We start from the raw sequence: 17,815 nt of genomic DNA, 5'->3' as shown, positions 1-17,815 counted from the left end.
TACTGCGCATAACAGGAGCTGGTGTGTCTTGTCTTTTGTGCGGAGAGCAGCGGGAGCTTGGCCCACCTCGTTGTCGGGGTAACGGCGCCGCGTGATGTATTCGATACCGTCGTTGCGCTGACTAAGTGTTAAGGACCTGCTGTTACGGGGAGGGGATGATCCCAGGCCACGACATTCCCCGTTCCTGGATGCGCACCTGATCGGACACGGCGTCACGCGGGTGGCTTGATGTTGAGCGCACTACCTAACCTCCAGCTCACATCATATAGCCTCGACGTCATAACCAACTTCGACGACTACCTACCTACCTACTCACCCTACTTCTCCTTCTTAACATCGACCTCCTCCGCGTTAGCTATAGCTGTGGCTGATCAGTGCGCGTGGGACCCGGCCGCTTTAGGCTTAGTGGCAGGGCATCCGCGGGGTAGTGTCATAAGGGTCCCTAGCTGGAGTATCATCCCTACAACTCCCCAAACATGGCGAGCTCAACCCCTCCAGCTGTCCCTATCGTGCCCGGCCGCTCTCTGGGCTTCATGCGTAGGATCCTCCCCCATGATCCCTCCATGCTGCCAAGCTAACACCCGCACCAGTCCTGGGAGCTTCCATCCATGACATCCTTACCCGCGTCAAGGCCCAACCCTCCGTCTACCCAAAGATCGAGCTCATCTACGACCTGCGCTACCCTATCGCTGCCCCTATCTTTGTCGCCCTCCCCCATAACGGCCTGCGTCTGCGCTTCGACGGCCCGGATCAACGCTTGCGCTTGATAGAGGTTCTGGACTTCAGCAAGACCCGGCTCAGCTACAAGAATGTGGAAGTTGTCAAGGCCGCAGAAGCTGGTATGGGAGGTCTAGGCAATCCCACGGGTCCAACGGGTCCGCGGTTCCGTCACGTATACGACAAGTTGCTGGGCCCTACATATGCCGGCGAGTTCCTCGCTCCTAAGGACGGTGATACCAGCGGAAAGGGCATCTATGTCTTATCGTACCCCGGAATCGCTTTCAACTTCCTCCTTGACGTATCCGCATGGTCCGCAGACAAGGATTTCGTATCCCTGCTTTCCTCATCTGCCACCTCGGCGGCAAAGTCCATGGCGATATTCGATGGAGAGTCATGGCCGAAAGCCCGCGGGACGCTCTTTACAAATGCACCGCTCAACCCGAGATCTCTGGAGCTCGCCGCCAAGGCGAACGTGGCGGATGAGATAGAGGTCGCCAGGATGTATGGAGAAGGCCGGGTCGAGCTCGTTCGGCGTTCCAGCCCGTCGTTCTGGCTCCAGCTGAGTGTGACGAGTCCGCAGCAACTAGTGGAGGAGCTCGGTCCGCCCGATGCTATCTACCACAAGAGCGACCGACGTCTATCCATCCATGGACATGCGCCTGGTAGTTCACGTAGCCGTCGCTTCAGCAACGCGTCTTCGGATTCATATGGTGAGTCCTCCTCTGAGGCCGATGAGACGCTGTCAGTGGACGCGGAAGGGTCAGATTCGGATTCCGGATCCGGGTCTCCTATCGAGAGTTCCTCTGTGATGGACACAGATGATACGTCAACCGTAGAGCATTTCTACAACTACTTCCACCACGGCTTCGACATTCTAATCAGCACGCCGGTGGCGCTCAGCGTCCCCTCGCCCACAAGCCCGCACCCGCCTCTAAAAATAACCCCCGGCTTCCCGTCCTCGAGCCAACGCCTCGTCGCCACCAAGATCATCTTCCATGGCAACATCCCCGGCAGCTACCCCTTCAACCGGCACCGCCGCAGCCGCTGGACCCTTGAGCACGTCCCAACAGAGCAGTACAAGGACGCGCTGACGAGCGAGATGCCCTTCGCCGACATCCAGGGTCGGCTCAAAGAGGCATTCAAGAGCACGTACGCCAACGAGGACGAGGAGCGCTCCCTACAGCGCAGCATGGTGCTCAACCGCGGGTGGGGCGACAGCCCAGGCAGCAGCTGCGAGCTGCTAGGCGGGTTTGAGGAGGGCAGTCGGCCTGGCACGGCGGTGGGTGTGGGTGTGGGTGCAGGCGCGGACGCCGCCACCGCGAAGCACAGTGCTGGTGCTAGTGCCAGCGTGATTGGTGCTGGCGGCCAGAAACAGCTGGTGGATCATAATTTCGGCATCAGTGAGCTTTATGGCTTTCCGGGCCTGATTTTCGAGGTGTTGAAGAATGGTACCGTGAGCGCGTTGACGGTTTATTGATCGTGAGGGAGGTGGTGCCAGGTGTTGGGGATGGGATGGGGTGTGGTGTGGTGTGGCATGCTGTTTTGATCTGGGGTTCTGCGGCGTTTTTGTGAGAAATGGATGGGATGGGTGCAATAAGCACCTAGGGACGTACATACCCGGTGCTGGGATGTGGGCGAAAGGGATGTTTATTTCGACTCGCAGAGATATTTTTCTGGAGAGTTCATGAAGTATGTCGGGAAATGGGAATCGCGCGGGTAATGACATGGTATGGGAGTAAGGCCTGTAATGAAAGCATCTAGACATTGCGAATGAGTAACAAGGTATGATACCTTTGCTCTATTGAGCCTTGTCTGCTGGATGTTATATGGTATAACGTCCGTCACCATCAACCGACATTCACCATCTAGCGAGAGAGGGAATGATATAAGCAGTCACTACGGACTACTCCTTGCCTAGCTATCGGCCTAAATCCTGGATAAGAGTGAATAGGGTCTTAGAGCACACAGATACTATAGACACCTTAACTGGATTTCTTCTTCTACTCCGTACAAACTTCGTTATCTCGTTAGGTGATCAACATCACTTGATGGTGACGTGCGTTAATCGTCCTTGCTCTATTAAGCCTCATAGCCAAGGAGCACACATGCTATACCGCTCGCGTAACCCGAACTCATCAAGACGCTAACTTCCCTCCGTGTCAGATAAACAAGAGAGAAAGAACCATGAAATCGCCAGCAGTCATTGTCAGTCATGAAAGAAACCCAGCCGGCTCCCTGCAGCATCCATACCCAAAAGCCGTCGCACTGTAGAGCATAGACAAGAGATGAGCTTGCGCAACGCTCGCTCACTCACACGATCCGTCGAAGAAGCTAGGCGCCTGCATGTGGATGTCGGTGAGCTGGTCATCGTTCTCGTTGTCGTCCTGCTGCTCAGACTTGACCTTCTTGGTCGGGGACTCGTCGCCGTCGCCATCACTGGGCTCGAGCTTCATGTCCGTCTCAAAAGAAGCGGCGGCACTCTTGCCGCGCTTGCGCTTGGGGGTCGTGGCGTTGGTGTCAGCCTTCTTCTGGCGCGGCTTGCGGGGCGTGGCGGCCTTCTTGGGCGTGGCAGGGGTGGAGCCAGTGCCGCTGCCGCTGCCAGTGACGCCGGCGGCGGTCTTCAGGCGCGTGATGCGGTTCTGGATCGTCTTGGCGTTGCAGTCTGCAGTGAGGGTGAGAGTCAGCGTGAGTGAGGAAGGGGAGGGGAGGGGGAGGAAAGTGTTGACTACGTACCACCGCCCATGCCTTGGGCGACCTTGTTGAGGAACTCCTTGCTCATGGAGATGTCGCTCGCCTTGATGATTTCGACGAGGAGCTGAGAGAGTATGTTAGACTTGGAGCTTTGAGGGTGAGGTTAAGTGAGGCGGGTACACACCTTGGCATCCGCCTCGGGAGTCCAGTTCATAGGCATGCTTGCGGTGTTGAGAGTTAGAGTTTTTGATTGCGGTAAAGGGTGAGATTCGGGACGAGGCGCGGTCAAGTAGAGCTTGATCAGAGCAGAGCAGAAGAAGTTGTGGGGAGAACAATCGTGGTTGAGTGCGTGAGGTGAAGAGTAGAAGAGTAAGTTCCGTGGAAGGCGGAGCGGCTTTTATGTTAACGGACAGAAAATCCCGTGAATGCTAGCGGCTTCTAGTAACTGCCGCGCCGACTGCGACGTTTGCTTCCCGTTTCTAGGAGCTTCACGGCGAGGCGGGAAGGGTGTGGGAGGGAGTGGTGTAATAGGACGCTAGCTACCCCTTATAAGCTCTGTTGGCGGTTTACTTAGTAAGAACACGAGTTGGAAGCGTCGTGTGGTTTAGTGGCCACCGTAAAGGTACCTCAACACTTCAGAAGTTTAACACCTGGAGTTCGAGTGTTCGAACCACAGCGTTGGCACAACGTATTGGGGAAACTGCCCTTACACAATTGGTGGTTTATAGGGCTTTCGGCCCTGACTTTTTGCTGGGGAGATTGTTGTTTTTTTTTTTAATAATATTTTTATTTTTATTTTTATTTTTTATTTTTTCTGCGGTCACCATGCGTCAACCGGAAAGCATGGGTCTCCCCCAGGTTTTCTGTTCATTTACCTGATCTATCTTCGTGACTTTTAGTCAGCTCTAGCTAGGGGTAGCTTGATAGGCGGTAGTAATTAGGGAGGCTAGGTGATGTGCAGAGGGGTCAATAATAAGCTCACCCCGCGGGCTTAGAAATGCAATAATAAGAACGCGAAGCAGTGTATCCTATGCTGTAGGTACTAGAACTTAGTCATTGCGCTCCACAGACTGGAGGCGGGCACAGTGTCTGACAATGGGTAGGTTCAGTAGCGAGAGAGTTATAAAAGTGACAACTTGAGTACTTCTCGATGATGCTATGGTCTAAGATAGGGTATTTTTTGGAGAGATGAGATATGGTATCGGTAATAGCTGCATGTAATATCTTACTCAAAGGCTCCGTTTAGATAAATACATTTGGTAATTGCGACACGGCCACACGTCTACCATAAATAACCAGGAACACATCCTTACATTCGCACTTACTCCCAAACAGAACTCTCCCGACCCCCACATCAACTCCTTGGGAATAGTCTCATTCGGTCCCAAAGAATGCTCTTAAACGACACTTCAACACCGTTAGATCCCCACGCCCGACGCTAACCTTCTACTAGCTCCACCGACATACGTTTCCGGTATATTCTCTGCTAGAGCATTTATTCGCTTGCGAAAATTGTTGTGTTGTCAGTACTCCGTGCGATGCTGGTCGCCGAGCGCGCCGGGTCGGTAGAGAGTGAGATCTAGTGGAAAGAGTACGATCGGGTAGAAGAGGATACGAGGGGAAACGAGCGAGCGTGTCGAAGTTTAAGCGAGTACAAACTCTTACGTTCGTAGGACTTCAAGTATTCTTCCCCAGATCTGGAGGTTTAGGTCTGGTTCGCAGCACAAACGGGACAGGATGGAAAAGATGCGGAACGAGCGGAAGTAGCAGCTAGAACGCGCATCGGCGCCATGACACACACAGAACGATCTATTAAAGGGAATGTGGTTCTGCATTCTGCCTATCCAGTGGTTATGCAACGGTATACGATCAGCAGCGTATAGTATACTCCACGGATTCTACACCAGGAATCAGCAGCATAGTCTATACGAGCTCGCTTCTTCGGCTTTACTTCCTCGTCGTCGTCCTCCTCGCAGCTCTCGCTAGCCTTGGCCCGCTTCTTAGTCTTCTTAATCGCCTCGCTCGGACCAGACGCGGTGCTGCCGGTGGGATTGAATGCGGCAGCCTTCTTCCGGTAGAAGTCGATGCGGTGGGGAATCGCTTGGCCCTTGCAATCGGGGCCCATTTCCTTGTTCATCTGGTCAATGATGTCTTTGGTGAGTTTGATGTTGAACGTCTTTAAGACGAGACCGAACAGCTGCGGGTGATGTGATTAGCGCGGTTGGGGCGGAGGGAAGTGAGGCCAAGGTGTGGGGAGACGGCTTACCTTCGCATCGGCGGCAGGGTCCCGTTCCATGGGCATCTTGGGGAAGTTGGCAGTTGTGGGTGGGTTGTTTATAGTTTGTGGTTGGGTTGGGGAGATTGGTTGGTGTGGAAAGGAAGAGAATGGGAGGGGAAGATGGCGGAGGAGAGTTTAAATAGCGGAGCTGGCTGGCGTAGGGTGCCTGTCTATGCAGGAGAGGATAAAGCAGCTAGTTTGTGGATATGCTTTTAAGACGAATGTTTGCTCCTGCATTTACTGACTGATTCGTTGTGTCCGCAAATGTCAAATGTCATTGACAATAAAAAGCCCAAATGATCGAGACATATCACGTTCATAGTCTGCTAACTTGAGTTCGTTATCGTCTCTGTGAGGCTCCTTCATTTGCCTGTATCATAAACTACTGCTGTAGGGACAAGAAGCATGCCGCAGGAAAACAAATAGCAAAACTGAGCATCTCTGTTTTTGTCGGGCACATTTTTGAAGCTCCCCTCAACATCGATGTGTAGTAGTTTCCAAGGAACCAAGTGTCGGCCGTGGAACCGCTAGATCCCATCTGCGCTATCAACTTGAGGCAAGGTACTGGGCTCAACGGCAGCCTCCTCCTCAGAACCTCCGTCCTGGCCGTTCGCCTCCTCATGGCCGTTAGTTGAATCGTCAAGGCGAGGCTTCTTGGTCGCGGGTCCCTGGAGTTCGTCCTCGTCGCCGTTGTCCTCCTCGTCAGTCTGCTCGCTGTAGGATTTGACGGGCTTGGCCGTCTTGCGCGACGAAGCACGCTTCCTGGACGGCGTGGCCGGCAGAGCGTCGTCGTCGTTCTCATCTGAGTCAACCTCCTTCTTGACTCCACGCTTGGAGCAAGGAGTGGCGACCTTCTTGGGTGTCTTCTTCACGGGTGTGCCGGCGATTTTGTTGGCTGAGCCGCCATTGCCGGATATGATGCCCTTGGCCAACTTCTTCGTCACATGCTGTCTGATGGCGTCGGGGGTAAACTCTAGTTGACGATGTCAGCGAGGGTTTGAAGTTGAGGAATAGTTGCACTTGCCATTGTCCAAGAACTCAGCTAGCTTGACCAGGTCTTCCTTGCTGAGCTTCAGGTCGAGGACTTGAAGGCAACCTGAGAAGAGCTGGAGGCTTGTTAGCTTTCTGTGTTCGGACAGAGTTTGAGTGAGGTTAGACTTGCCTTGGCTTCCGTCTCAGCGGTCCACGGCATCTTGATGTTAGTGGTAGGTTGAGGTAGATAAAGGTGATGTTTGGGACTTCAGATCTTCGATGGTTCGTGGTGAAGGTCCGGTAGGGAAAGAGGTAAAAAAGGCAGAGAAGGCGATTTTTAAAGACGTCCCCCGATTGCCCCGCCTAGTGCCTAAGCTTCTGGCTTTTTCTTGGTCTTGAAGTGAGGCTTGGAAAGAACAGGGGAGAAGTTTCTTGCTCTTGACGCTTAACGTTGGTGAATGAACTTGAAAATCGGAGCTTGAAAACTGCTTTGTCTGAGCTGCAGCCAACCGCGATCAAAAAGGCAAACAAGAGAAAAGTAGTTCGTTCTACCGGGAGGCAAAGTCCAGGGGCTTCTTATATATGGTGGAGGAAGCAAAGTATCCACAACCCCGACCCCAAAACACTCACATCAAGCGGTGGAAACCGTCGCCATCGCCCCGACAACAGCACGTAGCTACGATTTCGCAAAAATTCCGGAGAAGAGCTTTGTACCCTGCAGTTACCGACGGCGACCGGGATGCGATGCAAGTGCAAATTGCATGCGACAAATCATAGCGCAGCGCGGCAGTCGACCCGTCTCATGGCAGCAAAAGCAATCATTATCTGTCGAGGACAAGAACGGCTATTCCCGCGTCCACGGCACGACATCCGCAACATGACATATGTACATATATACATTGTTGTCCAAGCCGCTTGTGAAGTTGTGCCAGGTCTTGGTTTTGATTTGTTTTGATTTGCACAACCATCCAACCAGCGCCCAAAGACCCACCACGCGCCCGCAACCCGGAACACGCACTTCTCTACTTACACTAAACCGCATCCGTCAGCAACCACCGACCTCCGACCTCCGACCTCTCCGCCCGCCGCCCGGCAGTAATTCCAATTCCAATTGCCCATCTCGCACCGCCCAAACCCACACCTGCCTACCTACCTACCGCCGCGCCGACCTCCTTCCGACCTCAAACCAAACTAAACAAAAATGCTCGCGCGCACGCTCCTTGCCCCCCTCCGGGCGCGCCTCGCCGCACCCACGACCACCGCCGCCGTCCAGCAGCTCCGCGCATGCTCCTCGCGCGCCGCCGCGCACGCGAACTCGATAACGCTGGCGGCCGGGGGTGCGAGGCCCAGCGTGCAGGCTCCGAGCGCGACCATGGCGCTGGCGCAGGTGCGCGGCATGAAGGTGTGTTTTATATGGATTTCTGGTTTCGTGACATTTTTTGGGGAAGGCGTGGGGTGTGCTTGCTGCTGGGTACTGGGAAAGAGAAGAGGAAGAAGAGGAAGAAAGCGAAGGTGTTGGTGTGGCTGCTGGAGCTGGCGTGCGCGCCATTGGCGTATATCATATATACGTGCGTGTGGAGCCGCGTCTAGGCCAGGCCACTATCACGGACACGAGCAGCGCGCCCCAGCACCCCGTCTCCCTCCCGCAACGCAACGCAGCGTTTAGCCTCGTCCACGAACCCCCTGCTGACCTCTCCGCCACAGGTCCGCAGCTCGGTCAAGAAGCTCTGCGATGGCTGCAAGAGCGTGCGCAGGAAGGGCTACGTCTACATCATCTGCAACAAGAACCCCAAGCACAAGCAGAGGTACGCTCGTCTCCCCTCCCCTTTCCCCTCCTCTCTTTCCCTACTCTGCTCCAGTCACTTACTTATACGCGTGTTTTCCTGCTCCGCAGGCAAGGCTAGGTTTGGAGCTACTGCTGTAGCACTACGAAAACTACTCTGCACAACTCTACACTACGCTACACCCCGATATATGTACACAGCACTACCACGCGGCGTTTTCTCGTTTTTTGTTTTTCCTATGCTTGTTTGATGCGTGCGTGCGTGCGTGGTTGGCTCCAAAACGGATGGATGGATGGATGGATGGGACGGTCCGGTAGCGTACTACGCGTACAGTATGTAGCCGCGAGGAATCTGGAATGAAGGGATGGGTGGTGGGTTGGAATCACTGCAGACCTCTAGCGCGGTGCCGTGTCGATTCGTGCAATCACCGCTTTCTTGGAGAGCTATCTGCGCGCATGCACATGCATCATACATCCATACCCGTCCCGTCCTTCCCAGCCCCAACGCCACCAGGAAAAAATAAAAAGCCAAATGCAACACACCAGCAAGCCCTTTTTTTTCTCCCCTTCTCTTGCCCTCCCTCTTCCACTTCCACATCCACCCCTCCTCCCCTCTCAATCATCATCCCATGCTCCCCCCGCTCCTATCCCCACCAATCAACCCCGCCAACCGCAACAGCTCCCTGTCAGCCTCAATATCGCCCGTCCCCAGATTAATTTTCCGTCTGGCCTCAGCCTCGCGCTCCTCCCACGCCCATGCCTTCCTCTGGGCCTCAGCCTCCTCATCTCCACCACACCCCCACACCTCAACCGCCTCGATAGCGAACCTATCCTGCCAGTCGCGGCCAGCGCGCGCCGGATTCCTGCTCGGCCGGAACGAGCCCCCGCCCTCGGAAAAGTGCGTGAAGACGGCGAACTCGAGCCCGGCGTCCACGTGCAGCGACACGGCGCCCAGCGGCACCGTCGCCGAGGCCCCGTACTGGTGCGCCGCTTTCGCCGACGGCACGCCGCTGCCCAGGCCCAGGCCCGTGTGCCCGTGCGGCGGCTTGTTGAAGTACGCGTAGTCCGAGGCCAGCGCCGACGCGGCGAAGACGTCGTGCGCGGGCGCGAGCTGGAACAGCTGCGTGCTCGAGTCGCCAAAGGCCGTCTTGGGCGTGTTCTTCCACGGCGTGGGGATGTAGGCGCCGAAGACGAGCGCCTGCTCCCGCTGAGTCTCTTGCGGCATGCCGGTGCCCGAGGGGAAGTCTAGGCTGCTGGGCAGACGTTTTGGGGGGAGCGAGTCTGCGAAGGCCCGCTCGCTGGGGTTGCTGGGCGTGTCTGGGAGGAGCGTGCCTGATACGAGGAGGATCGAGGGCGCGCGCCAGTTGAAGACGCTCTTTTCGAAGCTGCCCATGCTGAAGCCGTGCTCGCCGCCTGAGTAGAGCGGGCGCAGTCGCCGGAAGAGGTTCGTGCCTTTGATCATGAAGGATAGTTGCGAGAGCATGTTGAGGTCGAGGATCTCGCCCGCCGATTGCAAAATCGGCTCGGGTGCTGGGAGCTGCTTCGCTGACGAGGGTATTTCCCGCACTGGTGGTGGTGATGCGGGTTTTTTGTCCGAGCCGCCTGACGCCGCGGAAGAAGTTGATTCTTTGCGCTTGGAGAGGTCAAGCTCTTTTGCGAAGAGGAAATGCTCGAAGAGCGGGCTCAGCCCGTCGAAGAGGTACGGCATGGACGAAGTGACGACTGCGTTGAACGTCTTGAAATTCACGCCGTGGTTCTTGTCCACGTCGAACGAGGATAATATATTGTTCGCCGTGGCGCGCAGGCCGCGCAGCCGCTCGTCGTCCACCTGCGCAAAGTACTCGGAGAGGTTGTCTTGAGCCTCGAGCGGCGCGATCAGGAGCAGCAGTTGCAGCAGGCGCAAGAAGTTGTCCGTCGGAATGACCGAGTGGTGCAGATGCGGCTGCTCGCCTTGCTTGAACACCTCCGCGACATCCATCGAGTCGAGCGCCGCGAGCACGAGCTCGTCGCCCTCCTCGTCGCTCTCGTCACCATCTACAGGCTCGTCGACCGCGAATCCAGTGTATGTCGAGCTCTCAGCCGCCTCGCCCTCGCCACCTTCGGCCTCTTCCGCACCCTCACCCCCCTCTTCACCCGCCGCCGGCTTCTTGTCCTCCGGTACAGCATCCAGCCCGCGATCATAAACCGCCAAGCTGCGGTACACCTCCGCTACCCACACAGCGTCGCCCCGGCGCCCCAGCACGGGCGTGTGCCGCCGCGTCAACAGCGTCACGACCTTGAGCAGGTTATCCAGCGTGAGGATCGCAGGCGCCTGGCTCGGGAAGGGAAAGGCACCGAGGTAGGTCGCCATTTGGAAGACGACGGACCCGACGGCCAGCTCGTCCGGCAGCCCCAGAAACCGGCATAGCGTCGCCTCGTTCCAGTGTCGCACGCCCGAAGACGTCTCGGCCAGCGACTTGAAAACGGCCGAGAAGCTGTAGATTTCGATGGGCGTGAAGCACTTGGAGGCGAAGCGCTTGGTGAGCTCGTGCGAAAGCTGCTCTGCGGCGGGGAAGGAAGAAGGCGTCAGTCAGCGCGCGTGGGTGGGATGTCGCGTTGAAACCACAACTTACCTAGCGTAGGCGGAGGGGCATCAGCAGATTGTCCTTGTCCCATGGTTTCGTTCTTTGCTCGCGGGGTCGTGGTTGATTTCTTGTTCCGTAGATCAGTCTTCAGTCTTCACATGAACGACGACGACATCGCCGGCAGCTGAGCAGCATCAACGTCAGCGCGCAGAAACAACGCCGGCGCGGCCCAGACCGCTCCTCCTCATTCCGCCGTGCATGCGTGTCCGCCGCCGAGCAGAAATCTCTTCCAGCGGTGAAAGGCGCATGAAGACGAGAGGAGCAATGACTTCGGTCCAAAAGATAACATGCAGCCCGTCGTTAAGTATCGCACCTCGGCCAAGGTCCAGCTTGTGCCTTGTGCCTCGCCGCCACGCCGCCCGCTACGCCCAATTCCGTTGAGCTTTTCGTACAACTCCCTCTCGCAAAACTCCACTTAGGACTATTTTTGTGTCTTAAGGCATCCCAAGCCCAACCAACACATCCCCTCCTCAGGGTCCCTTAGCGCACATGCAAATCGCACATCAATTATATCAAAAAGAAACAAATCCATTGCACCTCGCACTAAACGCCTGGATATACACTACGTGTGCCCGATCACCAACCACCGGGCCCGTAGGCACCGCGATATATGTACCCTCCCATCCCATCCAATCCAATCCCCTCATTCAGCCCCTAGCAGACCCCTACATAGAGACTACAGAAATCGCCCGTTCGCACTATACAATACTTGTCTTCCTTACTCTACTTACTCTTGCCCATCTCGCCTCTTCACTAAATCTCACTTCCTACCTTACCTCCTCTCCACGAGCAAGATGTGCATGCTCGCATACGCCAAGACGACGAACACGCCGCAGAAGACTCCAAGCCCAACGGCATCGCGCCATAGTGCCATGACATTGAAACCAAACGAGCTCAGGATCGCGGAGCCAGGCACCTCAATGTCGAGACCATACTTGTGGTCCACAAGGGAGAGGTACTTGACTTCGTTGACGATGAGGCCTTCGAAGCCGTAGTGGAAGATGGAGAGCTGAAGGATTCGTTAGCAGCGTGTTCTGTTCAACCTGCACAATCCAATGAGTGGTTGGTGGTTAGACTTACTGTCTGCAGCCAAAGCGCCGCTTTGGGGATCGTCTCGTGGTTGAGCAGGAAACCTCCGAACAGCAGCGAGAACAGCATCACGAGTGTCGCGAAGAGGTTAGCGACGCCCTGGTTCCTGACAACGATGCCAATAAACAGGCAGATGTTGGCGGCAGCCAGGTTGAAGAGGACGAGGAATAGCATGAACTTCCAGAACTCTGGCCCCGCGGGGATGAGGCCGGTCATCGGATAGACAATGGCACCCATGATGACGGGTGGCACGAGACGCAGAGGAACAATGTCGAAAATGACCTTGGCAGCGAAGTACGAAATGGGTGAGTAGTATCCCTTGGCGCGTTCACGCACGAAGATCAAGCGCTCAGGTGCGAAGACGGTGAGTGAAGTGAGCGTGCTGAAGCCGAAAAGGGCGAGCAGGAAGAAGAACAGACCAAGCCTGTTCTGGAAACCCTTGATGTCGTCCGTGAGACCATAGAACAGGAAGCCGATAAGGACTGCCAGGAGAATGGCAATGGCATAGTGAGTCAGCATGAGCATCGGGTTGCGGTATAGATTACGCCAGGTACGCTTAGACAGGATGAGGAATTGGCCAATCCACCCAATCTTGCGGTATCCTTTGACTCTGCCGGCTATGGCGGAACCGTTTGCCATTCCATTGGCTTGTCCATTGGCGCTATTGGCGGAAGCGATAGCCGTTGCAATGTCATCATGCAATGTCTCCGCAATATCCGACGAAGCATAGCTTGAAATGAGAACGTCCAAGTCGGTACCAGTGCCACCTCCAGCAGATGGGGGGAGCTGATCCGGGTCTTCAAGGATCTGGGGAGGCGGGAATCCCTGCTGGCGGTGGAGCCGAATAGCAGAGCTTTCGTTTTCAGGGAGAGATTGTTCGTCATCGGTCTTTGGAGTTTGGGGCCGGTTGGAATCAACACCACTCCTTTTGCGGGTGAAAAGCTGGCGCTCTTGTTGCTGTTTGATAGAAGTCCGTCTGTTGCTCTTAGGTCGCTGACTGGATTGACTGGGGCTTCCTACAATAACGCTGTCTGGACCAATGCTTGCGTTAGAGATGCTTGGTATCGACTTGATGCCAACAGCGCTGCTAGCTCTGGTAGGGATTTCATCACGAGTAGCAAAGAGCGAACTGTTCTCATCGATAGGTGACTTGGGAGTGCCCGCGTGCATCGTAAGATCCACCAGGTAATCAGCAATGTTGAATCCCGGAGGGCAGGGGTATCCGATAGTGTCAAAATATGACTGGCAATCAGAGAAAGGTCCGGAGTATACAGTCCTGCCCTGGGCAAGCAGAATCAAATTGTCAAAGAGGGCGACAATGTTGGATCTCGGCTGGTGGATGGTGAAAACGACAGTTCTGTTGTAGTCCTTGACCAAGCTGACAAGGCATTCCACAACGTTAAAAGCGTTGAAAGCATCCAGGCCGCTCGTGGGCTCATCCAGGAACAAGATACTCGGGCTGGTGACCAATTCACAGGCAATTCCGACTCTTCGCTTCTCACCGCCCGAAATGCCGCGACCACTGCCCTCCTCGGAACCGATCATCTGATGGCGAATGTTGTATATGCCAAGCTGGCGTTCAACGTCCTCAACACGCTGTTCCTTAGCAGCAACGCTCATTTCTTTCGGCAGACGGAGCAGGGCGGAATCCAGAATCGTCTCGTGAACCGTCAAAGTAGGCAGCATGGTGTCATCCTGGTCCACAAAGCCAATGACGCTCCTAAACTCGTCATCCAAGACTTTTTCCCCATTGACGAAGAAGTCGCCTTGTACAAAGCCACGCTTGTTCTTTCGCGCAAGGATATCCAAAAACGTAGTCTTTCCAGCGCCTGAAGCACCCATGATCGCCAGAAGTTCTCCCGGGTGAACTGCACCCTGGATACCGCTAAGAATTTGCCTGCCGTTGAGCTGATACGAGACGTTTTGGAAGTAAAGGGAGGTTGGTTTATGGTCGGCAATGAGTTTGGCGCTCTCGTCTTCGTCATGATCCGAGAGATGGATGGGACCCCAACCACTCACGGTACTCCGCCTGGCGAGGTACCAGACGATAAGTATGACGGCCACAACGAACAACGCGCAGCCAGCGATTACGCCCGCAATTAGCGGAGTGTTGATCCTCTTCACTGGTCTTTCGTAGCCTGGCACATCGGTCTTGTACAAACATTCTCCAGAATGGCAGCGCAAGAAGATGCTTTCGTCGCCGAAGACACTAGAAATGAGGTCGTTCATCGCAGGCTCAGAAAACTTGCTGCCATCCTGACTGCTTCCGCCTTCGGTAGAGACAGAGATGAAGGAAGCCGGGCCTTTGATTTCTTCTGACAGGAAGTCTCCAATATCAATGGAACCCTCTTCACCGCATAGCATACGTCCTGGGATACAACGGCATTTGATGTTCTCGCATTTGTATTTGGTCGTGTTGCGGTTTGGCTCAGCGGTGGCGCTGAATGCGCAATCGTCGAGGGCGCAGTAGAAGGATTCCTTTTGGTCAACCCAGACTGGACTTGTTAGTGCAAATCAAACACGAGGCGTTGGAAGCCTTACACTGGAAGTTGCACTCCTCGGTTTCAGCATTGCAGGAGAAGGTTGCCTGAGGCTTCTGCTCCTTCAGCGTGTCCAGAATCTTCCTGTTGGTGATGTCGCATTGCTGATAGTTCTCCTTGACTACAAGGCCCTCGCGATAGCAGATACCGTCGACGCCTTCGGGCATCAGCGCATTGCAAGCGTCGTTGGTCTTGCACACGTTGCAGTTGATGCCTTCCCACCCGTCATGGCAGTTACAGTATTTGTCTTGCCTGGGCATGCGATTGCCACCTTCAGCCAGCGAACCGCATACTGGTTCGGAGCAGTCCTCGCCGCCGAAGCCTGGTGGACAGACACATTTGCCGTTGCTCTTGCCGCAGGGCGCAAACTGGTGGCACTGGAAGTCTTCGAGATTGCAGTTGAAGCAGGGAGGACAGCCATCGGGTCGGTCGCCGTAGATGGAGAAGGGATCTTGTACGATGTCGCGAGCGGTGTAGTTGCTAAAGGTCTTTTGCGCGGTGGAAATGGCGATGACGGCCAGGAATGGCGTGGCCCAAGCTGGCGGTCGCATGTTGCTTGCTGCTCGCGCCTTGACCAGGCTGCGCAGCGAGAGGGGATAGCGACAGATGAGAGCGGCAGAGGGAAGAGAGCGTGAAGTTCAGTTACTGTAGCGGGAGTGGAGACGGACTTGAACGTGTCTTGAGAGGGCTGCGGGGGAGACTGGGCCGTTAAGTTTGATGATGATGATGATGACGCCGGACGCCGAGTCGGCACCTGAGCGCTGCGCCGTCCTCCTGCCTGATGCATCAATCTCCCTGCAAGCAGCGCTCCCTCCATCTTCGATTTTTCCGGCGTCGGACCCATCGGACTGCCATCTTCTCCGATGATTACTTCGCACGGGAGAGCCACCCTGCAATGTTCATCGACATGGCTAGCCGAGACCTGCATCCGCATTGTGCATTGTCCATCACCCTGCGAGGAAGCGACTGGCCTCAACGGTGCGCCGCTCCGATTGGGCCCCGCGCCCTCCACCTGCATCTCTTCCCCACACCCTTCCCCGCCAGGTACAAATACCGTAGACTGAATCATCATTGGACCTTCTCCCCAACCGCCTACGCAGTACAGCTTGCACACCACCCCAGAACCCCATCCAAACCTTCATACGGACGGTCAACATGGTCCAGATAGAGCCATTCGCAGTGGAGGAGGTATGTAAGACTAAACCATTTCCATCCAGCTCTTACATTCGTCAATTCACCCTGCTTCTTTTCCTTTCTTTTCTCGTCTCAACATCGAAAAGGTCTCAAAACGGCAATCAAACATGACCTTTCGCTTCCTCCTTCCCCACCCTTGCTCTTGTACTCGTGTCTAACCATCCCAGTGGATGGACGAACACGAAACATCCTGCACTCACAACCTTGCCGAAACCTGCTGCGCCTCCATCGATCTTACGCAACTGCATTCCCTAATCGAGGACTCGTCGACCAAGCCCGCCTCCGCCTCTGACCTCTTCCCCGCCTCTGCTAAACTCACCTACGGCAACATCCGTGGAAATGATGCCCTGCGCAAGAATCTCGCCAACTTGTACTCCTCAAAGGCCGCCTCCCCATTACCCCAGGACAACATCTTAATCACTCCCGGCGCGATTGCTGCTAATCACCTGGTTTTTCTAACGCTCGTGGGCCCCGGCGATCATGTCATCGTGCACCACCCGACGTATCAGCAACTGTATGAAGTGCCAAAGTCCTTGGGGGCTGAGGTGAGCTTGTGGGAGGCCAAGGCGGAAAAAGACTGGGTGCCTGATCTAGAAGAGCTCAAGGCTCTAATCAAGCCGAACACAAAGCTCATCGTCATCAAGTAAGTTCCGTGTAGCACAAGTTACTCACTCTGCAAGCCTTGGAAGCACCGGGAGAAGAACGACTTACCAACACGCGCCGTAGCAACCCCAACAACCCCACCGGTGCCATTCTCCCCCGTCCCCTCCTCCAATCCCTCGTTGACTACATCGAGACCAAATCCATCCCCATCCTCTCCGATGAAGTCTACCGCCCCATCTTCCACAGCATTTCACCCATCTCATCCTCCTTCCCGCCCTCGCTCCTCTCCCTCGGCTACCCCCTCACCATCGCAACCGGCTCCCTCTCCAAAGCCTACAGCATGGCCGGTCTGCGCATCGGCTGGGTCGCAGCGCGCTCTGCCGACCTCGTCGCCCGCATCTACGCCATGCGTCACTACACGACAATCAGCGTGAGCATGCTGGACCAGACGGTCGCGGCGGCCGCGCTCGACCCCGGCGCCGTGCACGCGCTGCTGGCGCGCAATATCGAGCTTGCACGCGCCAATGCTGCCATCCTCGACAAGTTCGTCCTGCGTCACGACGATGTCGTCGACTGGGTCAAGCCACTTGCGGGTACTACGGCTTTCTTGCGCTTTCACCGCGACGGGAAGCCGGTCGATGCGGGGTTGTTGTGTCGCCGTATCAAGGAGGAGACGGGCGTGCTGTTTGTGCCCGGGAAGGAGTGCTTTGGTGAGCGGTTTGGAGGGTATGTCAGGGTGGGTTTCTGTTGTGAGACGGAGGTGCTGCGGGAGGGGCTGGATAAGGTGAGGGTGTGGATGAGGAAAGAGTTCGATGATTTGCCGTTATTGGAGTAGGGTGTGTAAGAGAGGGGTGGTGTGGGTGGCAGGGTGAGTTGTTGATAGATATCTGCGCTCTATTCCACCATTTACTCCAGTGTCCCTTGTCGTGCCATCCATATGAAGGTGCTACGTTCGGAGAGACATTGTTACAATAAAAGTACCCTCATCAGTTATCTATTCTAGCTATGAACGCAAGCTCTGCGTCGACGCAAGAAGTAATCTGTATGGAGCGTCTAGAAGGTACCGCAGCACCTCGTAAGTAATATCGGAAGATACGAGCACAACCTCTATATGTACGTACGAGACAACCTGTAGGGAGTACTAGAAAGGCGCTACAACCACATATACATGCTACTGCTAGTACACAAACTCAAACTATAGACCTTTGTAAAGTGATCCTTGGTTTATTTTGAAGAAATGAGAAAAATAAATTGAATTGGTGATAGTTCTGCTCGATGTATGTCCTTGCGTGGTCACTGATTTGAATCTCCTTTAGATTAT

The 17,815-nt window shown here is 55.3% G+C and overlaps 8 protein-coding genes across 8 annotated transcripts; 3 read left to right on the top strand and 5 right to left on the bottom strand.

Annotated features, from left to right (window-relative positions):
* Nucleotides 1–337: 337 nt before the first annotated feature.
* K452DRAFT_359438 (uncharacterized protein) lies at nucleotides 338–2,599 on the top strand. Its single transcript, XM_033546266.1, has 2 exons — nucleotides 338–537; nucleotides 591–2,599. Exons 1-2 carry the CDS (start codon nucleotides 477–479, stop codon nucleotides 2,195–2,197), a joined length of 1,668 nt encoding a protein of 555 aa, XP_033396750.1. The 5' UTR covers nucleotides 338–476; the 3' UTR covers nucleotides 2,198–2,599.
* Nucleotides 2,600–2,926: 327 nt separating this feature from the next.
* On the bottom strand, nucleotides 2,927–3,767 carry K452DRAFT_359437 (uncharacterized protein; the record flags this gene model as incomplete). The annotated part of the gene is made up of 4 exons (XM_033546265.1): nucleotides 3,596–3,767; nucleotides 3,454–3,535; nucleotides 3,035–3,382; nucleotides 2,927–2,985 (listed from the first exon to the last, which is right to left on the bottom strand). The coding sequence occupies exons 1-4, from the start codon at nucleotides 3,629–3,631 to the stop codon at nucleotides 2,927–2,929; spliced, it is 525 nt and encodes a 174-aa protein (XP_033396749.1). The 5' UTR covers nucleotides 3,632–3,767.
* Nucleotides 3,768–5,251: 1,484 nt separating this feature from the next.
* K452DRAFT_309483 (uncharacterized protein) lies at nucleotides 5,252–5,713 on the bottom strand (the record flags this gene model as incomplete). Its single annotated transcript, XM_033543251.1, has 2 exons — nucleotides 5,252–5,608; nucleotides 5,678–5,713. The coding sequence occupies 2 exons, from the start codon at nucleotides 5,711–5,713 to the stop codon at nucleotides 5,252–5,254; spliced, it is 393 nt and encodes a 130-aa protein (XP_033396748.1).
* A 311-nt stretch (nucleotides 5,714–6,024) lies between these two features.
* Nucleotides 6,025–7,321, bottom strand: K452DRAFT_359436 (uncharacterized protein). Its single transcript, XM_033546264.1, has 3 exons — nucleotides 6,852–7,321; nucleotides 6,714–6,795; nucleotides 6,025–6,662 (listed from the first exon to the last, which is right to left on the bottom strand). The coding sequence occupies exons 1-3, from the start codon at nucleotides 6,879–6,881 to the stop codon at nucleotides 6,217–6,219; spliced, it is 558 nt and encodes a 185-aa protein (XP_033396747.1). The 5' UTR covers nucleotides 6,882–7,321; the 3' UTR covers nucleotides 6,025–6,216.
* A 541-nt stretch (nucleotides 7,322–7,862) lies between these two features.
* K452DRAFT_299094 (uncharacterized protein) lies at nucleotides 7,863–8,565 on the top strand (the record flags this gene model as incomplete). Its single annotated transcript, XM_033542183.1, has 3 exons — nucleotides 7,863–8,063; nucleotides 8,366–8,466; nucleotides 8,556–8,565. 3 exons carry the CDS (start codon nucleotides 7,863–7,865, stop codon nucleotides 8,563–8,565), a joined length of 312 nt encoding a protein of 103 aa, XP_033396746.1.
* Nucleotides 8,566–9,066: 501 nt separating this feature from the next.
* Nucleotides 9,067–11,099, bottom strand: K452DRAFT_272850 (uncharacterized protein; the record flags this gene model as incomplete). Its single annotated transcript, XM_033539110.1, has 2 exons — nucleotides 9,067–10,985; nucleotides 11,057–11,099. 2 exons carry the CDS (start codon nucleotides 11,097–11,099, stop codon nucleotides 9,067–9,069), a joined length of 1,962 nt encoding a protein of 653 aa, XP_033396745.1.
* A 495-nt stretch (nucleotides 11,100–11,594) lies between these two features.
* Nucleotides 11,595–15,472, bottom strand: K452DRAFT_251935 (uncharacterized protein). The gene is made up of 3 exons (XM_033538235.1): nucleotides 14,699–15,472; nucleotides 12,149–14,652; nucleotides 11,595–12,077 (listed from the first exon to the last, which is right to left on the bottom strand). Exons 1-3 carry the CDS (start codon nucleotides 15,246–15,248, stop codon nucleotides 11,841–11,843), a joined length of 3,291 nt encoding a protein of 1,096 aa, XP_033396744.1. The 5' UTR covers nucleotides 15,249–15,472; the 3' UTR covers nucleotides 11,595–11,840.
* A 320-nt stretch (nucleotides 15,473–15,792) lies between these two features.
* On the top strand, nucleotides 15,793–17,473 carry K452DRAFT_251932 (uncharacterized protein). The gene is made up of 3 exons (XM_033538234.1): nucleotides 15,793–15,885; nucleotides 16,059–16,534; nucleotides 16,618–17,473. Exons 1-3 carry the CDS (start codon nucleotides 15,853–15,855, stop codon nucleotides 17,327–17,329), a joined length of 1,221 nt encoding a protein of 406 aa, XP_033396743.1. The 5' UTR covers nucleotides 15,793–15,852; the 3' UTR covers nucleotides 17,330–17,473.
* The last annotated feature ends 342 nt before the right edge of the window (nucleotides 17,474–17,815 follow it).

Source organism: Aplosporella prunicola (assembly GCF_010093885.1).
Source record: "Aplosporella prunicola CBS 121167 unplaced genomic scaffold K452scaffold_15, whole genome shotgun sequence".
In the NCBI taxonomy this organism is placed as follows: Eukaryota; Fungi; Ascomycota; class Dothideomycetes; order Botryosphaeriales; family Aplosporellaceae; genus Aplosporella; species Aplosporella prunicola.
The sequence above is the reverse complement of the archived record's forward strand: the minus strand, read 5'-3'. Positions and strand labels throughout refer to the sequence as shown.